The 20,831-nt window shown below is 37.9% G+C and overlaps 2 protein-coding genes across 2 annotated transcripts; both read left to right on the forward strand.

Annotated features, from left to right (window-relative positions):
* The first annotated feature begins 124 nt into the window (after window positions 1-124).
* LOC133518459 (uncharacterized) lies at window positions 125-7,236 on the forward strand. The gene is made up of 8 exons (XM_061852162.1): window positions 125-337; window positions 653-809; window positions 2,304-2,521; window positions 3,328-3,438; window positions 4,180-4,633; window positions 5,492-5,622; window positions 6,338-6,460; window positions 6,858-7,236. Exons 2-8 carry the CDS (start codon window positions 653-655, stop codon window positions 6,921-6,923), a joined length of 1,260 nt encoding a protein of 419 aa, XP_061708146.1. The 5' UTR covers window positions 125-337; the 3' UTR covers window positions 6,924-7,236.
* Window positions 7,237-7,337: 101 nt separating this feature from the next.
* LOC133518454 (protein asteroid-like) lies at window positions 7,338-10,328 on the forward strand. Its single transcript, XM_061852145.1, has one exon. The coding sequence runs from the start codon at window positions 8,108-8,110 to the stop codon at window positions 10,304-10,306; it is 2,199 nt and encodes a 732-aa protein (XP_061708129.1). The 5' UTR covers window positions 7,338-8,107; the 3' UTR covers window positions 10,307-10,328.
* Window positions 10,329-20,831: the final 10,503 nt, after the last annotated feature.

Below are 20,831 nucleotides of genomic sequence, written 5' to 3' on the forward strand. Positions count from 1 at the left end.
GGTCACTAACGACAAGGCTACGAGACCGACACAAATTTGTTCTCGATGTATTGTGGCGCCACCTATTTAATGTTTTTTGATGGACACTTTTCATACATAAAGATGTTCCTCCTTTTATTCCACACTCCATAGTTACGAGCTTACGAGTTTGTTTACTTCAAAGATTCTTCTTCTTTAGTAGTTTGTGTTCAAAGAGGTGCCTGCTTGAGTTCCTGTAGATTCTTTAATGTCAGCCCATAATTCCAATACTTTGTATAACGGAGTAACGGAGTCGTGGCCATAGTTGAAGTTTATCAACTATAGTATAACTTTATTGTGGCCAAAAATTGTGACTAAGGTGTGTAAAACGTTAAAAATAAAACAAAATATACACTTATTGCCGACTGTACCTTAGGCCCTTTACGCATTATAATTCACGAATTTAAAGAATTCTAAACCTAGCTACTAAATCTCAATGTACTAAATAGTACCACTATTCATCTCTTGGCTCCAGCATTAGATCAGCTATGGTCCTAAATGATTGCAATGTCGTCTAAATTACTTTACAATATATAATAAATTTGGTATTTCTTTTATTACATTGTTTGTTAGTAAAAGTGTGTTAAAAATGATATATATATTTTGTTGTGCCCAGTAAATATTTTAATTGCAGATGTTAGAAGTACAAACCAATAATGATCAGACAATACTGGATTACCTGAATGAGGACTGCTGGCGTGCTGTGCTGAAATATGTACCCGTCCAGGACATCATCCGGACGGAGAGCACCAGTAGACAATGGCAGAGAGTAGTACTACAATACTTACAAGGTGAATTTTACTCCTTAGACCTGCAACGGATCTTCAAAACACCCTAATAGGCGGGTCCACTCAGAGTGAGCATACGCGCGAAGCAATTTATTTGTGCACAAACCGGCCAGTGCAGACTGAGGCCGGTTATTTTCTGAAAATTATTTCAGTTGTGCTAATACTTCTAATAGTATTGATTGGCAGCACCATCTCTTTCGTTAGCTTGGAATTACCCGAGTTAATCCAGTTAGAAGGTCGAACCTGTAACAGAGGATGCTAGTTCAATTCCAGCTTGGGGCACTTAGTCGCTTTTTCTTAGTATATGACATTTATTTCAGTTTATAACAGTTAATAATAATGAGTCTGTGGGGGCAGCTTGTGGTGAACTGAAGTTGAGTGGTGACACTGCGGACCCCTACCCTATTCCAGAGGGCCCTTTCATCTGGCCCTCGTCTCTGCGGCTTGCCTTCACCGGACGGTCAGATTGGAGCCACATGTGCGGGACCTATGCTCCAGGTTGAAAGTGTAAAATGTCATAACGCCGGCGGCCTGCTGAATGGATCACCGGGATCTAGTTTCTGAAGACTCACCTCTCGACATCCTTAAAGCCACTCCAAAGTGTTGCCCTATTGTCGCACTGTGCGTGCGGCCGTTGTGGGGCCCACCACTCAATGAGTTGGCGAGTCACCACCTGTCTTTTACAATTCTGAGACTGCATGTCACGGCAGGTGACCGAGTCTCCTGAGTCTCCGCCCATAGCCCGATATCCAGCCCATCCAACATACAAATCAATAGCCTATCTATGACCTTAGTTCCCGTGCTGCACTGCCTGCACTGCAATAGTCTGCACCTGGCGGGGACCATATCCGGTATGATATTGTGCGCTCAGGAATGGATTCCGCCACGTGTATCCCTTGCTTTTAGATTAAATTGTCTTAAAGGACCTCTGCGCTGTTAGCTACACAGCTGTAGTAGCGTACACGTCTCCCAAAGTTCCGGGACTCCATAGTCCCGATATGTAAAGAACAATTGTACTTCGAATTTGATCGATGATTACAATGGCATTCATAACTTATAGTTTGATTTGATATGGATTTAGCTGACTTTGATTCTATACCCCTCAATTAATAATTGAAATTAAAATATCTTTAATTCGAGCTTGACGTTCATAAGGTTAGGTAATACAATAACTTATATATCTAGAGTTAATATTACAATTAGACAAAACAAAACATTACATAACATTTATAACTTTCACGGCGGAACAGCAACAGATAGGTAATAATAAGACAAAACTTCGTATAACTTCGTATCGACGGCAACACGATCGCGGGCGATCAAAAATTCTAAGCGGTTAAAAGATTAAACGCAGGAAACACACAATCCCTCTGGTGTTCCGGATGTCCATTGGCGACAATAATTGCTTATCAACTGGCGATTCGTCTACTCGTTTACCTCCTATATCATAAAAAAGTGTTTATGTACGTCAACAAACTTTAAAATTTGTCTTTTCAGGAGTTCACATAAGTATATTATGTGACAATGATAAATCCAGGAAAACTAATCCAAATGCTTGTGTTTTGAAACTTTCTCAGTCTATGTATTTCTTAAACTACAAGTCATTTGTTATGTGGATCAGTAAACTTGGCACATCAGTTGCGGCCGCTTATTGCGACAATTTGGAAACTTTAATAAGAATCAGAGAAAACTGTCCTAATTTAGAAAGTCTCACGGTAAGTCTTTATACATTTTCAATTAAATAAGGTCAGTATCAGAGAGTGCTCACTTGGTAGGGTCGGTAGATCGTGTCATTCACGAAGACGTGTGCCTTGACTCATAATGTCATGTAATTAAAGATCAGATTTGATAAATCTGTGCGTCATCGTGGATGACAAGATTTATAGGGAGCATAAGTGCGTCGGCTACACACATGTGATGGCTATGGAGATGCAGCTACCTCTATAAGCTACAAAGACTGCACAGGAGTGTCAATATCAAGTTATTCATTCCGATACACTGCGATATAGTATTCCCATAAGATAGTAGCATTAGTATCTCAAGCTTAGTAATGGTAGTATGCGTGAACTGTAGGCAGCACAGGAGAACCTCGCCACTAATTTAGCGGGGGACCGAAGCTTTGGTTACGGTTTCGGAAAAAAATCACGTTTCGCCCGAAGTTTCGACTTCGGCCAAAAAAAACTTTTGGCCACGCCGATACTGTAGTTTCCGGTGATGGTATCCGACCGAAGTGTCGTTGGTTTGTGGTGAGAACTCAACTGAAGATTGACATAACTGTTAAAATAATCGGTTGCTGCTCACAATTCGTACTTATATGTAGGTAGATTTTTGTTACAAGTATTACCTAACTTCAAAGAGAATTTGAAATAGAGGTGGATTGTCAAAGTAAACTTTGTCATCTTCAAAGTCAAACGGCGTTCTAAAACTTTTAGGTAATCATGTGTCGAAAGATGGCAGTTAAATTAGCCTGTATTTCAAATTTTCTTTGAATTAAATAACAAACTAAATTGGTATATTGCAGCTTCACAGCTTGCATAACCAATGCAGCTGCTGTGGTTTATTAGAACGGTTCCCATACAATCTGAACATGGACTTCCCGTGCTTGCAGGGGCTGTACTTCTATTCATGTAATGTAAGTAATCAGTTAATCACTTTCCTACCACTTAACTCGGGCGGTTATTGCGGTGCCACCAAAACAAATAGCGCAGTTGACGCCGCGGAGAGAAATCCTCCGTATACTCCGAGGTTGGTCTCAGAGCATTAAAATTTATACCTTATTGTTATTGAAATAGGAAAAAATACCACTGTTTGACAACAAAATTTTCTGAATACTGTGAAGATTGGAAATCTTCCGTCTTTTTGAAGATAACTGGCAGCAGTTACGAGTATAGTTTTGAATTCAGAACTATCGTCGCCCTGCCAGATGAAAAAAGATCTGCAGACGAGCATTCGGAAGGTGGCAATCTAGTCGATATTTATAATCTCGCTGTTTGAAGAAAAAATAGATAATGTCAGAAATCTACGTCTGCATTTATATTCACCACCATAGTTAGACTGCATTCCTTTTTACAATACCTTTATAAAATAAACAAATAATTTTCAAACAGTCAAACCTTCTTATACCAGACCGCGTACTCACGGTAACTATCAGTTTTTTGTCAAATGTTACTTTAAATTTCATTTTGAATGTTACGCATGATTTAGGCTAAGTTTATTTTATTGTATACAATTTTGCATGATACTTGTACTTGTATCTTATAATAGCAAATAAAGAAACAAACAAACAAACAAACAAACAAACTGCTCCCAACCGTCTGTGCTCAATGCTACACCTGTGGAAAAATTGTACCATATTTTTTATTTATTTTTACAGATATCGGATAGCTGTATTACTAATTTTATAGCGGACAAAGCATTAGAAGAATTAGAAATATGCAATTGTCAGAGAGTGACCGGGGATTTTTTCAATACGATAAACTTGTCAAACGTAAAATCTCTTGCCTTAGAATCATTCGATGATTTGGACTCGGAGCACTTGTTCTCAGCTGTCGAGCGCCTTGTTGAGCTAAAGAAGTTGGTCCTTAACTTAATGCCTGAGGATACATTCAAAGGGATACAAGTATTGTTGGATATGATGCCCAAATTGGAATATCTAGAAATATATGATGAGAAACTAGAGACGATGCCTTGCTATGATTATAAGCCTCTATCACGTCTGTCTTGTTTGAAGCACCTCGACGTGCAGTACCAACTGTCTGATGAGGCTGCGGAAGCTATATTGCGGGGCTGCAAGGATTTGAGGACCTTGGAGTTTAGGAACTGTGAAGGTGAGTGTATAATTTTAGGTCTGTAAATCGCATGTTGACAATAAAGAATAGGAATTTTTGTCAGTTCCAATGAGCTTAGAAAATATTTATCAGAAAAGTGTATCTTGCGGTATTGGGAATTATTATTTAAAAAAAGATCAGATAAGCGTCCGTCTGCAGCTCTGCAAAAATAGTGATCCAATAATGTCTGAACAGTTGTTAGCCAGCGGATGGAAGATTTCAGTACAAAAATGAGTTCAAAAAACATTCTAGATATCACGCCACTGCAGATGGTGGTCCAGAAAAACGGATCTCAAAACTCTGCTATGCTTTAAAAAAATTATAATACCCAAAAATATTTTAACGTATACATTTGCCTTGTTTTAAACTTGTTATATTTTAGTTGGCACTTTTTTTAAACCACTAACATTTTATTAAACTATATCGAATGTTTACCATGAATAATAATAATAAAAAAAAGATTATATTGAATGTGAAGTGATAATTTGCGATAAAAAATCTTGTAACCCCGAAAAATACTATGCATTTTGACATTTTGAAAGACCTCCGTCTACACTAGCGCTCCTAGCGGCGAAATTAAACACGTTAGCTTTCATTTGTTGCGAATAAATATGACACTGATGCGTCAAGGCGGTTTGTTTACAGGAACCATTCGCGAAACGCAATATAATACATTTCTTTATCTGCTTCTCTATCGTTCGAATATGAAAGAGTGATAGAGAGACAGATACCGTAATTTCGATTTTCGCAGTAGAACCTCTGAATGTGCCCCCTACGCAGAGTTTTGCGTAATATTCCCTATTTAAATAAATCTTCGTGCGTTGTAGTGTCCTTTCTTCAGTCGTTCGTTGGCCGTAGATATGAACGGGAACTTCGTAGCGGAGGCACTGTGTCGCTGGGGCACGCGGCTCCGCTCGCTGTCGCTGATGGCGCTGGACTTGGACGACGACGATGTGGTGGCTATAATCAGCGGCTGCCCCGAGCTCACGGTATAGTTACTATTACTACACTGAAAAAAATAGATAGCCGAACTGGTTTTGTAACTTTACTAAATAACTAAACTACGGTTATAAGAAAATAAACTTTGCATAAATTTACAAACATATTTTGTAGTGTATACCCAGTACCTGAACACTGATAGCCAAACACGGTTTTGTAACATATAACACATAGTTCGCAAGTCCCAATTTTTGTGTAAACAGTAACCAAAATTTATGCAAACATTTCTTTCAGTGTATACTATAATGGGCCTCCAGACGAGACAATTTAATCAGATTGGGCGAAAAATTGTCCCGTCTGGACTGGCTTTAACACGTTAACCCTTTTCGAGGCCGCATCAATCTACAAGGTTTTCCCAAAAAATCCAAATATATTCCAATCCAACTTTGATGATTCATTTGAAGACAAGTAACATTTCCTGAAAGTGTAATCTAATTTGAACCTTAAATCAGAACGCTAAAGTTGAAATTCTAATGGCGCGTATGTGGTCGATAAATCGTACTATGCCTGGAAAAGGGTTAACGGTTTTTCGAGAGTCGGCGCTTGAAACTTTAGTAGTCTTTTAAGCTATATATATATACCACCCATGTTTAGCGAGCGTTGGGCCAAACTTGTATGGGAGCGGAACTGAATCTTTAAATTAAAAAAAAAACTTTAAAGCATAGTGGAGACTGCAACGCGATTGTAAATGTGCACTATGTGCAGCGGCTGCTAGTGACGGGCGCCTGGCTGTCGCCGCGGCTGCCGGCGCGCGCGGCGGCGGCGCGGCGCGGCCCGCGGCTGCTGCTCGACCTCGCCGGGACTAGTTTATCGGATCCGAAAGAAACGGTATGCAATCCAAACTAATATTTTTCTACTCGTCGATTGTAATGGTTGAATTAAGATTTCGTATAATTGCGTACCCCCCTCTGCCCTCTGGTGTTGCAGGTGTCCATGAGCGGCGGTAATCGCTTACCATCAGGTGATTCGTATGCTCGTTTGCCTCCTGTATCATAAAAAAAAACTTTTCATGTAGGGCCTCCCAACCCAACTACAAAATTTGCGATAAATTTAAGTATAAAAAAAATTAAATATATCTTCAATAAATAAATAAGATAGACGTTTTAGTCATTTTTTTAGTGTTTGGGGTGAAATTTACTATGAAACTGGAATAGTCCTATCAGTACAAAGGGCAGACTCTTTGTAGGTTTTATATTAAATTATTATTCTACTTATTTATTTACAGAAAGACCTTTACGGGGACTATGAACCATTGAAGCTGGAGTACGAAGAACTAATTATTGAACTTTAACTTGAAGATTACTTGATATAATAAATAGATACCTATACTCTGTATCTTTAGGTATTTAAATAAAAGTAAAAAAAATCTACCCTCAAATGGCTCCTTAAGCCACTCAACTGGCTTAGGGTAGATGAAAACATTACATGATCAAATAATGTAGGTTAAAGTCAGGTCGTGCAGTGGCAGATCGAGGCGGTTATGTATTTGGTTGGTAAACCAATGAATGTTTCTAATTTTATTTTATAAACATGTGTCTAATTTTACTTAGGATACGTATGACTTTTTTCACCCTTCTGATTAAAATCTCATTTGGTTAGCCTTATTTTTATTTTTATTGAAGTGTGTAGCATACCATTAGCTGCTGATATCAGACCAGGGCTATAACCGCGAAAATCGAAGTTCGTCAATTGCGAGCATTTTTCTCTGTCACTCTAATTACGTCAGTGAGAGTAAGAGAGAAAGATTCCCGCAATTTGCGAATTTCGGTTTTCGCGGTAGGCCCCCTGATGTCGGGCCCGAGAAAGAATATTTTTCCGTTTCACCAAATATTTTGAACGATTTGCTGCGTTTACAATTTTGAAATGTAAAAAAATGGTTATATGCAAAAATATCAAACATTTTTAGCAATTCGAGACAAAGTATTTTTTACATTTAAAATATTGTTAACGATTTGCTGATATTCCGTGAAACGCAAACTATTATCAGGCCTGAAATCGGGACTGATTTCGGGCCCGATATCGGGAAGTGTGGATTGGCCCTTTAGGCGCGCATGCGACTTTCTTTAAGATCTTTGTACACTTAGCAACAGATGGCATGCGATTTTATAGTGAAAGTGCTAGCACACTAATCAGAACCATTTATATGCTAAACAAAAGGACTAAAATGCTAAAAAAGTATTATAGTCTGTTCGGAAAGAGAAGAGTCGTGGAATGTATTGGGCCCCATACATTCCACGAATCTTCTCTTTCCGCACAGACTCTATTCTAATATTTAATCATGCTCAACTCCTTTGGAGCACTCTGCAGGTAAATCCGAATCAAAACATTCCAAACCATTTCCAAACACAATTGGCGTGGCGAAACGTCACTAATGTCAATGTCATAATAAGAAAATAACCTATTTAAATCACGTTTACATTTTCTAGAGATTTCCTCTCTTTAAACTCATTAATTTAAGTATGTTTAAGTGTTAATATGGGTGTCAGAGGCTTGACTACGTATATAAATTATAATCAAAATGCGTTTCTCCGTGACCACCTTCTCCACGACACAAATCTCGTGATAGACGGACACAGTTTGTGCGCCCAGTTATACCGGCTACTGAACAGCTTTTCGGCCTTCGGCGGGGACTACGACAAGTTCGCAGCGTACGTTAAAACCTTCTTTAAAAACCTGCGAAAATGTAACATAACGCCTTATGTCATTTTCGATGGCGCGTATGAGAGGCGTAAGTTGAAAACCGCTTACAGTAGACTCAAAGCCAGGATTAAAGGAGGGTCTCAACTGGATCCTGTAACACAGAGCAGCCTTCAGATCTTCCCTATACTACTAAGAGATACATTCCGGGATGTTCTTGTTGAAATGGACATAGCATACACGGTCTGCGAGTTTGAAGCTGATGATGAAATAGCTGCTATGGCCAGACATTTGGACTGCCCAGTGTTGAGCTATGACTCGGATTTCTTCATCTACAATGTCCTGTACATACCTTTTAATACTTTAGAGCTGAAACCAAAACCGACTGGGACCACAGAGAATGGGGAAAAAATAAATGCTTTGGAATGTAAAATGTATAAAGTCGAATATATGCTAAAGCATTTTGGTGGGTTGGAAGATGAACTCCTTCCTCTATTAGCAACTCTACTGGGTAATGATTATATTAAAAAAAGAGTATTTAACAAATTCTTTTCCCAATTGAAATTGCCGAAAAGTAAAAGGAAAAAGAATGAACAGCAAAGATGCATCCACGGTCTGTTCAAATGGTTGCAAAATGAGACACTGGAATCTGCTATAGCAAAAATAATCGGTAGAATGAAGAAAAACCAGAAGGAGAGACTTTTTTCCACAATTAAAAGAAGTATTGAAGGATATAATAGTAAAACTTGCAATGCATTAAAATATTTTAACATTAGCGATAGTGGGGACACCGAGTCTATTGCTGAGCTGAATATGCCAGAATGTGATGATAATGAGATAGAAGAAGTAGAAGAGGATAATGACTCATCAGATGATGATACTGATGATGATAATGATAAATCTTCATCAGAAGAGAGCATTCAAGACGAACAACTAGTTCTTGGTGTACCAGAATGGTTCGCAGAGAAAATAAGAGCTAATCTTATACCGCAGCCATATCTCAACTTGTTCGTTCACCATCTCCACTTATCAGCTCCTCAAGCAGAGGACTACACAGATGAAGACCCCTTCATATGTGCCTTACCAATTATGAGATATGCTTTTGACCTGTTAACAGATTTTTCTGAAGGATATTGCATATACGTTAGTAGAGAAGGCCTTAACTATAAGAGAATATTTGTGGATAATGAATATTCTATAAGTAGACCCTTAGATGCACCATTTTATGAATTATCAGAAAAGCAGTTAAAAGAATGTTTTGTACATTTTATTAAAGCAAAAATGCCTAAATTAGATTTAGCTGCGTTGGAAGATTTGCCATCTAATTTTCGGATATATATAATAGCAATATTGTGGTGGGTTCTTCACACTAAGCCACCCTTAGCTCATGTGCTAAGTTTATTGACATGTTATGTAACATTGGAGGTAATTGATGAGAAAACGGGGACGTTTCGGGGACAGAATCATTTTAACAACAAGTACTCAAAGAAAATAGAAGAACTGAAAAGATTACCGGTTACAAATAATGCTGACGAGATTTTCTTAAACAAAAATAAGGTCCAATATGAAGACTGCTTATTGGCTGCCAGTGTTTTGCTTAAGCACTTTGAAATGGATGCAAGCATAAAAAAGAAACCTAAGAGTTATGACTCCAAGAAAATGCACTCTTTTGCAAGGTTTCAGTGTTGCTTGCTTCAGTTTAATTCGTTAAATAATCTATGCCACAATCCCTATGAGGCCACTAAATATTCGAAAAGCTTCAATGGCACTTTTATTTATAATATTGCCTTGGCATTGGAACATCAAATGGAGCCTTATGTATATTTACAGCAATACTTAAAGGGTGCTGGTGTATTGAGATTTTTGAAGAATTTGTATGAAATATATGAAAAGTGTGCAAAGGCTATGGACTTGGAAACAACAAAGTGGATGGGGAAGAAACGGGAACGTAGGAGACGAAAACATCAAGCTAATGATTCAGATGATGATGTTAATCATTTTGGTGCAAAGGGTTTTGATTCGGAAGTTTTTATATAAAAATTAAAAATATTTAGTATTACTTTTGTTTATGTATAATATCCCTTGCCCCTTAGGGTGGTATTCCAATTTCTTGGTCCAATGTGGTGTCCAAATACAACGCAACGAACGCAATGGGTCGGCAATGCGCATGTAACTCCTCTGGAGTTGCAGGCGTACCTACGGAGACTGCTTACCATCAGGCGGGCCGTATGCTTGTTTGCTAACGACGTAGTATAAAAAAAAAGTGTAATACCATCCTTAGGAACATTAGTGCACTTCACAATAGAAAAGAGCTCCAAAAGGGGACCATATTTATGCAATTATTCACCATACTGCATGATTACTAAGGTTTATTAGTGTTGCCAGTGGGACTAAGATTGTTGGCTCTTTATCATTTGTCGCCATGCCTGTCACGTTCTAACAAGTATGTAAATGCGAAAGTGACGCATTACATGACAGATGATAAAATTGCCACCATGATACCGCTGCTGGTCTCTTGAGTCATATCACAAGTTACCTTTAGTTTAATGAAAAGTCACAAAATTGCAGAAGTCACATTTGTCCTTGCATTACCTATACAGTAAATTTATGTCACGCACATTGTCGCACGTGTCACAGACGAGGGCCAAAAGTTACGATAAATGTGACGACTATCTGGCAACACTACTCTTAAAACTGTCGGTGAACGTTATATCGTTGTAATAAGGTTTATGGATTTTCAGAATGATAGTACATGTAGCATAAAAAGTAGCCGATCAGACGACGTGTCGAAAGTATCTAACCATTCTCAAATAACAACTTAGTACCTGGGCGACCGAGCGTTGCTCGGTTATAACTATTTATTGTAATATGGTGGTGTATAGGTGATAATCTTAACCACATTTTTTTACTAAATTAAACTTGTCTAAAACAATAAAAATTAAAAAAAAATATATAAACTTGAACATAAATAAAAAAAGAAACAAAAGTTAGTCGCCGGACGAGATTCGAACCCGTAACACTTGTTTCTAGCCGTCCGCGTCTTAACCCGCTGGACCAGATGGACAGTGGCCGGGAGCACGAAATTAGCGACCATATTCTGCGTCGAAAGAAAAACGCATAAAAACTCGAAATCACGTGTTTTCCCAAACATAAGACTAATTTAGATCGATTGTATACCCCCCAAAAACCCCCATATACCAAATTTCAGCGAAATCGTTAGAGCCGTTTCCGAGATCACAGAAATATATATACATATATATTTATATACAAGAATTGCTCGTTTAAAGGTATAAGATTAACGCATTCACTGTTAACGTATTCGATGCGCTTGTTGACGATCTAACCGTTTTCCCTCTTTGTAGAGGAAAGTGACTATGATCAGAAAACCCGAAGAGCGCTTTTCCAGCACTGAATATGTATAAAAGAGATCTCTATGTAAAATAATTAGACTACAACCAATAGTTTTAAATGCGAACCGTAGAAATGTATCTGGAAAAGTTTTCCAGGGTGGCATACTATTGGCGCGCTTTTTAATCCCCCACTCAATAGTGGGATGAAGCAATCTTCAGCATTGTTTCTATATTATTTTCTGATCATTTTACCAATAATTAAACTCTCTTTATGCTGGCTGGGTAAACTAATCTGCGTTGTAACTGTATTACATACCTACATATTCTATAGAACAGCAGTCTACACCCTATGGACACCCGCCTAGAGTTCACATTTGAATGGTTAGATATAACATATTTTGGTAGGACCATTATGTAAGGGCATATGTTTTATTCATATCATATTTGACGGAGCGGGCCCGCACGCTCCGCAGACATTTTATTGGGATATTTAATATTATAAATACTTAACCTGATTTATTCCTTATCACCTGCGAAGGGTATATTAAGTGAAAACGGTGTTTTTGTTGGATTAAAATGGTTACTTTTATTTCGATGTTCCATTTTCATATATTTTTCCCTTGCGCATATTATGTTTAACTTGTGAGTATATGCATCCAGTTCCTAGCAAAGTTTATACATACATATACAAATATAAGGTGTATTCGGGTGATTCTGAAAGGAAAAACACAAAAAAGTGACGGATAATTCCGAAAAGGGGCTTATTACAACGGAATATATATAAGTTTTAAATAATTTTCAGGATTAACCAATATGTGAAATTACCAGAATACACATCTTTTAAAAAGGTAAGTATCAGAGCCTATTTACTTGGTCTGGTAGGTAATTTAGTATTACACGCAACGCATATTCATGAAAATCTGACCCAAATTATGTTTTCTTTGCTCTGTCGAGGAAAGAGTAAGTCGCATTTTGAATATGCATGAGTGTGAGGGCGCTTTGTGTAATTAGAGTATTTCGACTTGAAACTACATTTGCTCATTGAACATAACGTGAGCTGAAATAACAGAATGAATTTAGATAAGGCACTCAGCGCCTGTATGAATTTAATTGTAATGCTCCTTATAGGAAACGCGAAGTTACATTAAGAAAATTATTGCTATTAATTTTATCCAGGCGTTTACGCTTCACGGAAGATTCATTGAAAGTCCAAAGTTAATCAAATTGATATTCAGTCGGCGAACAGCGGAAAATATATCTCGGCCTCCTAATAATTCTAAAAGGTTGTAAACAAAATATTATACTCGGTGCCGCGGGTCCGCCCTGGGGAAATCTGGAGCATTTACTTTCGAACCCAAATCAAGTACACGTGTCAGTGGTATAAATACATGTTATTGGGTAATGGATTTAAGTTTAAGGTCAATTGCTCTGCCGATGTTTACTTTAATATCTCAAGAGTGAAGAGCTAAAGGCCTCTACAGACCTTGCAACAAATCGCACGTGATTTTAAATAATTACCGTCTAAGGAGGTAAAATTAGCGGCATTTTAACGCAAATCGCATAAAATGATCGGTGAGATGAGTAGAGCCCTAACATAAGCAAAAGGTCTGGCAAACTAACGTGGTACAGTCGCCATCAGATATATCGGAGTGGCCGAGGTACTCAAAAATATCTGAACACGCACTTTAACGCTTTGACAATAGAGGCGTTTTCAGATATTTGTGAGCACCTTGAGCGCTCCGATATATTTGATGGCGACTGTAGAAACATAAATATCGTTATATGTCTATACACGTTATGAAGAAGAAGAAGAAGAAGAAGAATTCGTTTATTGTTTACCGTGTCAAACAAGATGTTAAAATGATACAGAGTCACAACGGCTACCCTTTTCGGGTATACAATATTACACAATTATATATATACAGGTCCCTTAAATTTATATTAAGTACATCTAAAATTACACGGACTTAAATAAAAAATACTCCTTTAAATCGTAAAAAACTTGATCTATTAGCCACTGCTTTAGCTGTCGTTTAAATGATTGTCCGCTTAACACCTTAAGACTATTGGGTAAATGGTTATAAACTTTGATGGCCGAGATAAATGTACTCTTGCAATAAGTTGCGTTATTAACCCTCGGGAGCAATATATTGTACTGATATTGAGGCCGTAAATTATCACGCCGTGCTGACCAGAAGTTGAAGTAATGTTTATTGGACGAGACAAACGAACACAGTTCAAGGATGTAAAGACCAGTTAAGGTAAGGAATTTGTTATCTTTAAAAATATATCTGATGGATTCTTTGTTGTAGAGGCGGTATATAACGCGTATGCACTTCTTTTGTAGCTTGAATGTTGTTTTAACATTGACAGAATTACCCCAGTAAATAACACCATAATTTAAGAGAGGGTAAACATTTCCATAGTAGGTAGGTAGGTATGTACGCTATGCACGTTACGTACTTAGGTAAAAAACTTAAGTAAGTCACCGGTTGTATGAAGTTAGACATTTGTTTTGTTTGTGTGTGTCTTTTAAACATGTATTGTCTATTCGAACAAGCTACAACTACATACAACAGGTGACTTACTTAAGTTTTTTACCTATACCGTACTTACATCGGAGTAATATCTAGGAATACATTTCATTTTACTTCATTTACTAGTTATGTAAATTCAATATGAATATGTATGCCATAAAGTGGATGATCCTATTCAAATGGAGGACTATGGACTACTTAGTCCGTTATCAGTGCTAGACAGAGCGGCAGGGCATTAGGGCGGAACGATTATAAAAAAAAAAGTATTTTAGATAGGCATTTTGTAGGCACCCAGTTGGGTAGCTATGTAAGTGTAAAACGCGTGGTCGGTAAGGCGTGCGAATTTCAAATCGAAGGTTGTGGGTTCGAACTCCTGCTTCGACTTGGTCGTACATAGTTTCTTGGAACCTATGTACGAAATATAATTTTATATTTACCAATGGCTTTTCGGTATAATTGATCACATGCGTGAAATACATTTTCATGCCCTAAGCATCTCTCTATGATTTTAAATAAATAATCTACGCCACGATTGTTCAAACTTTACGCCCACGTCCCGTTATCATGGCACGTCTATCAGTTTATTAAAAACCGCCTATATCTCACATCTTCGACTTAATCAACCGTAAATAACGACATACCTCTTATAAGCTCGATAACACTTACCTCAGTTACCGTCAATATTGGCTCGGCTGAGCCGGCTCCGTTTATTGCCAATAACGTCTAGGAATTAATAGAAAACGTAATACTTTAGACATTGTCACCGTTTGAGTTTCATAGATACTTGGGTGACCATGATTTTGAATTTTAAAGGAGAGTTTTTTTTATTGGCAGAAAGGATGATCATATCAGCTAATAGACCTCCATTGCACAGTCTGTCCACAATGGTCGATATATTTCACCACTGTGACAATTGTCACCTGACAATGTCAATTCGCCGTACTTTGCTGGTCCAATAAGTAAATATGTAGAATTGGACCAAGCTAAGGGGCATGGCACACTGCGTCCGATTCGCAAGTCGCTCCGAAGTTTGAGCGAGAAAACGCTATGAGCGTATTACTACTAAATACTGGGTTGAGGTTGTCATTGGCAGGGCAAAGTAATGTCCAAGCATGTTGTTAGTTATAGATCAATAGATATAGTTTAGTTTTATTTTCATACTAACGTAGTTATTAAGTTTTGCGTGTTACTAACTATAATATGGATCACGTAAACCGGTCTGAAATAAAGCATTTTTTTTTATAGCGACATTCCGCTCGCACGGCGGAACAATGTGCGAACCGGACCCAGTGTGCCTTGTCCCTAACTGCATGGCCTTTGCAATGACAAAGTTTGACCATTTTATCATTAATATCAAATTTCAATGCAATACGACGTTTATAATGTCATTCCTTCAAATTAGCGCAAAGTTAGCTTAGACGGACTCTCATGGAGGCTACGTTCTTACTTATCGAGACGAAAATGTACAGAAAATTGACTGTGTCAGGTATGTCAGTTATCAGTGTGGTAAAATTGGCGGTCCATCCATCTTGCCAGGAGCTTCTTTTTTAGCTTGCAAAATAAACCTTTAAGTCAATTAAGTTAAATCGGTTTAGGGGGCGGTAGTGTTAATGGCAACTAAAAGTGATAAAGCATTGACCAAAACTTATTTTTAGTTGCCATTGGTATTGGTAATAATGTTAAATTCCCTAATAAAGACCTTAAAACCCGTACAGAAATAATATCCACTTAACAAGCAATGACGAACGGTCATATGCTACTGTGATCAATATAGATGCAATGACTTTTCCCGAGAGGCAAAAATTCAAAAAGTCAGTAATCGTAGCAGTAGGTAATGAACATAGAATAATAGCATTGTTAGAGTTTACGAAATCAAGGCTGAATCGTGCGTAAATGTTTACACTATATTGTAGTTTAATTACTTTACAGAAAGTCGTCTGAATCAGCGCAGATATGCTATGTAACATATAATCTATACATCTACAATATAATAGCTACATTAGGGGTCATCCTAATACAACGCAAGTAGGTAGGTACGCGATTATCGCAAGTTCGCGCGAATTTTACTCATCAAACATATTAAACTCGAGTAGGCGATCTAATTGAAAATCGTTCGCGCGAACCTCGTTCGTACGAACGCGCGATCAAACATATTAATCGTCGGGCCGTCGAGGAGCAGGGTGAGCTTATTCGCGCGATGATCACGTATTAGCGTTCTATTAGGATTAGGACATCGGACACAACGTTTTTGCTACCGCGAGTATCGCAACCATGCGATGGCCGCATTGCTTATTCGCGCGATAATCGCGTAGTCATTAGAACGACGCTTTTGGGTAATAAAACAGTGAGCTTAGCACAGGAGCGCCGCGACAGTGTCTTGCCCGCTAGATAGACTACCCGTAAACTGTATAATGTAGTTGTAGACTATATGATATGCTATGAGATGTCAGAGATGTGGGAGGTATCTGTACGAAGGTAGTAGACGTGTGGCCGCTCACATAAATGAAATAGTGGTTATGGCGAAACCCCGCTATCAATGTTGGAGTTCATTGAATATAAGAGGTCTGTATCTTCTTTATTTATAGAGAAACATATAGTAAAATAAAATATAAATTATTAAACAGACTCCCAATTTCGCAGTCGACATGAATCTATATTTTATATGCTGATATAGGTATCATACTATAGAAATCCTTAAAGCAGTTGGGCTATAGACCGGTCTGGCCTTGTGGGTCACTACCCATAGGCATCGGCTTCATAGGCCGGGTTAACACCCTGCCTATGAAGCCGATGGTCCTGGGTTCAAATCCCGGTAAGAGTATTAATTTGAGCACAGACATTTGTTCCTGAGTCATGGATGTTTTCTATGTATTTGAGTATTTGTATATTATTTAATATATATCGTTATCTGAGTACCCACAACACAAGCCTTCTTGGCTTACCTACTATGGAACTTATTTAATTTATGTAAGAATGTCCCTATAATATTCCTTTATTTTATATATTTATTTATGCGCGACTACTGTCGAGGTTGTCCTATTAGTGCCTGTTAATAGGGTCACCCCACACACCGTGCTGCGGAGGTCCGCGCTCGGCTTAGGCCATGTGGTCACAATATAATGCGTTAAGCCTTATTGGATGTAGTGAATGCAATCCCGACTCGGGATTGCAAATTCGAGATCCCGCGGGATTAGAAATATCAATCCCGCGGGATCCCGGAATTTTCGGGATCCCGAGTAGATTAAAAAAAAAGTAAAATTCGAATGAATTAAAACGATAATAACGGCATGTTTGTGATGGTGACGTTAATTAAAATAACGTATTAATAGACAGAAAACAAAAACCTTTATTCTGTAATATTATTAACCAAATCATCATCAGTTTTCCTTGGAAATTAACAAAGGTAATCAAAACAATAAGTATAACTGTAATAAGAATCAAAACAACAAGGAATTAGAGAGTATTACTAGTGATTTTGAAAGTGACTTCTTAAAAAGCAAAGGGTATTAAGAGTGTTATCTGCTAAACGGCATCTTACATCCGTTGCAATGTACTCAGCTGCTGAGAATGCCCTCTTCGACTCAACACTGGTTGGCAACAGCGTGTCGAAGTAATTATATGAAAAAAGCAAAAATCTCCCCCTTGTTCCTCCACACTCAAATAAATCCATTTCCTTTTTTATGACAGACTCTAATCTGTCTAAGCTCGTGGATACACGTGTAAAGGGACTTTTAGATGCTCGCAAATTTTGTTCTAATTCCTCTTTAAGTGACATATTAGTTTGTACAGCAGTAGCACGTAAATTCAAATCTTCTGCAATCATTGAAAGAGGCAAGTCATCTTCGTTTAATACTGCCGTATTAATCTCTGCTTAGTTCGGTTCTTTACGATATAATACGTGTGTTACAGCGCTGACGACTGCCGCCCAATCCCGTCAATCCCAAACGGGATCCCGTCATATTATGCGTCGGGATTGATCCCGAAAAATTACACGGGATCTCGCGAGATCGGGATCCCGCGGGATCGGGATTGCATTCCCTAATTGGATGCTGTTTAGAACTTTATAGACATCCGATATCTACTTACAAGTGGCAGAGCGTCCATATAAATATAACTCGATTGCCACTGGCTCGTCAAATTTTTATTGTGCACTTTTCCTACAAATATGAAACAACGGAAAGCCAATATTATTTTTTGTCAAAAATTTCAATTTTTACGAGCTTTTATCTCTGACTGCACTTTTTCTTCAACAGACAACTAATACTAATCAAGACAATTCTAACAAACCCAAACACAATTATGTTACGTTGTTTCATCACAGAGTTCCCATGGCCGCCTCCTGTGTACATCATCAGATCAGCTCGATGGTACCATAATATTCCATTGTCACCCAACTTACTATGTATGTGCAGTTTCAGATCAATCGAATAATGGCATCAAATATGCCTAATTTAGCTTGCGAGATTTGACCCGTATACATACATACAGATATTACCATACAGTCAGCCACAAACTGGTTGAAGGCTTGTCTGCATGAAGCTGGTTTATATAACATTAAACAATACAGGTGGTTATAGAAAGCATAAAAAAGTCAAATACGTGTCTGAACAGAATTAATTGTGTCGTGTCCTTTGGCAGAATTAATTTTTGTGTTCCTAATATGTATTTAAGAAGTGGAACCACCCAGATTTTTGGTGCAGGTGGGGGGATGGGGGATTTTTCAGCGTCGACGACTTCTGAGGTTAATAATTGATTAAGTCAAGTTCGGTGTCATTTTAAACTAAATCAAAGAATCAGACGTGGATTTCATCTAAATCGGGTCAACGGTTATTGATACCCCATACAAGCCTACATTTCCCTTTTCACTTTTAAGGGAAAAAAATGGTATAAAAACTATCCTATGTTCTTCCCCGGGACTCAAACTATATCTATGCTAAATTTCATCAAAATCGGTTCAGCGGTTATTGATTCTCCATAAAAATTTCCACCTCCCTTTTCAAACCCATAATTTTTGAGGTTATAACTACCTATCTTATGTTCTTCCCCAGAAGTCAAACTATCGCTATTCCAAATTTTAACTAAATTGCGTCAGCGATTTTTGCGTAAAGAGGAATTTTTCATACATAAATGAATTTGGCATCCCCGATTTACACGGAAACGACACCAAACTCGGCCTAGTAGCTTAAATGATAAAGTTGAGATCCTCCTTCTAAAAATTTACATCAAAAATTTTAGTGGCTCCATTTAAATCCATCCTAGGTCCTAAAGACCAATCCTACCAAATAATTTGTTTTGTTCACGCGACGCCGTATTTTATGAGCTACACCTTCGACTATAAGTAAAGATACGGCCCAATTTGAATAATGTTTATATTATAAGATATCACACCGACACGATACTGATTTGTTAGTGACAAATGTGACGTTTTTGATTTAAGAAATGTCACTTTTGACACTAACAGATCAGTATCGTATCGGTGTAATATCTTATAAACATTGTTCGAATTGGGCCGTTCGTTGTCCCTAAACGCTTCTTTCTTATCAACTTCTAGAAAATTAATGCGCAAATTCTTTACCAACCGAATGAGATAAGTAATACCTAGACATAATAATTGCTTCTATTCTCATGAATATTATTATTATACTTATAAAACTTTTCGCTGTGATTTTCCAGAGTTCCTTTGCTAAAAAACCGGGTGTCTCCTGTAACTTCTTTCTTCTTTTCATCCTGTTACCCCCTGCTGGGGTGTAGGGCTCGAACTATTTTCTTCCACTGACTCCGGTCCTGGGCAGCTTGGGTAACCTCCTCCCACCCCATCCCCAATACACCCAACTCTTGCTCCACGGAACGGCGCCAAGTAGATTTAGGGCGACCATGTTTCCGTTTTCCGGGCATCTTCCAAGTCAGGGCCACCTTGGATAGGTGGGTGTCAGGCTTCCTGAGGATATGCCCTATCCAATGCCATTTGCGCGTTTGGATCTCCTTATGTACAGGTGCTTGTCCGGTTATTCTCCATAAGTGAGCGTTTGTGATCCAGTTAGGCCAAAAGATGTGCAGAATTTGCCTTAAGCATTTGTTCACAATGTATGTGTCTCCTGTAACAGGAGCCAAAAATTAAACTGTAGGCTGTACTCCTGAAACTGACCAACATTTATTCAGCGACTTTTGCGTCTTTTGATTTCTAGTATCTCCCTGCGTAATTTGTGAAAAACTGCAATAATTTCGGACTTTTTTAATTTTTTGCAGTTTTATTATAAAACTATAGGTATTTTCTCAAAACTTGCTATATAATCTGGAAAGTACATTCAATTTGAAATCATTTAAGCGCCGCATATCAAATAGTTCTTGAGATATGAGGCTTTAAAAAGGGTTTTTTTCTCTTTTTAATAAAAAAATTCTTTTTATTAAAAAAAATTTAAGACAAATATCGGCACAATCGCTCATGCTTTGGGATATATAGCAATAAACGAAGTTGTAGCAATACCCCCAATTACCTTTCATTTAAGTGCCAGAAAGGGTCAATAAGTCGTATAGTTATCTTGTTATCGTAAAAATGCACTTAATTGAAAGGTAATTAAATTTGCTACAACTTTATTCATTGCAATATATCTGTAACATGAGCAAGTCTGCCAATATTTGTCTTAAAATATAGGCATAACGAAAAATTTCATTAAT

This window comes from Cydia pomonella, chromosome 5, assembly GCF_033807575.1.
Source record: "Cydia pomonella isolate Wapato2018A chromosome 5, ilCydPomo1, whole genome shotgun sequence".
Taxonomy (NCBI): domain Eukaryota; kingdom Metazoa; phylum Arthropoda; class Insecta; order Lepidoptera; family Tortricidae; genus Cydia; species Cydia pomonella.

Excerpts from the sequence above, each read along its gene's own strand:
- LOC133518459 (XM_061852162.1), top strand. The coding sequence starts at position 653 with ATGTTAGAAGTACAAACCAATAATGATCAGACAATACTGGATTACCTG. Across the intron at positions 2,522-3,327 it reads CTAATTTAGAAAGTCTCACG|CTTCACAGCTTGCATAACCA; the intron begins GTAAGTCTTTAT and ends GGTATATTGCAG. Across the intron at positions 4,634-5,491 it reads GGAGTTTAGGAACTGTGAAG|ATATGAACGGGAACTTCGTA; the intron begins GTGAGTGTATAA and ends CGTTGGCCGTAG.
- LOC133518454 (XM_061852145.1), top strand. The coding sequence starts at position 8,108 with ATGGGTGTCAGAGGCTTGACTACGTATATAAATTATAATCAAAATGCG.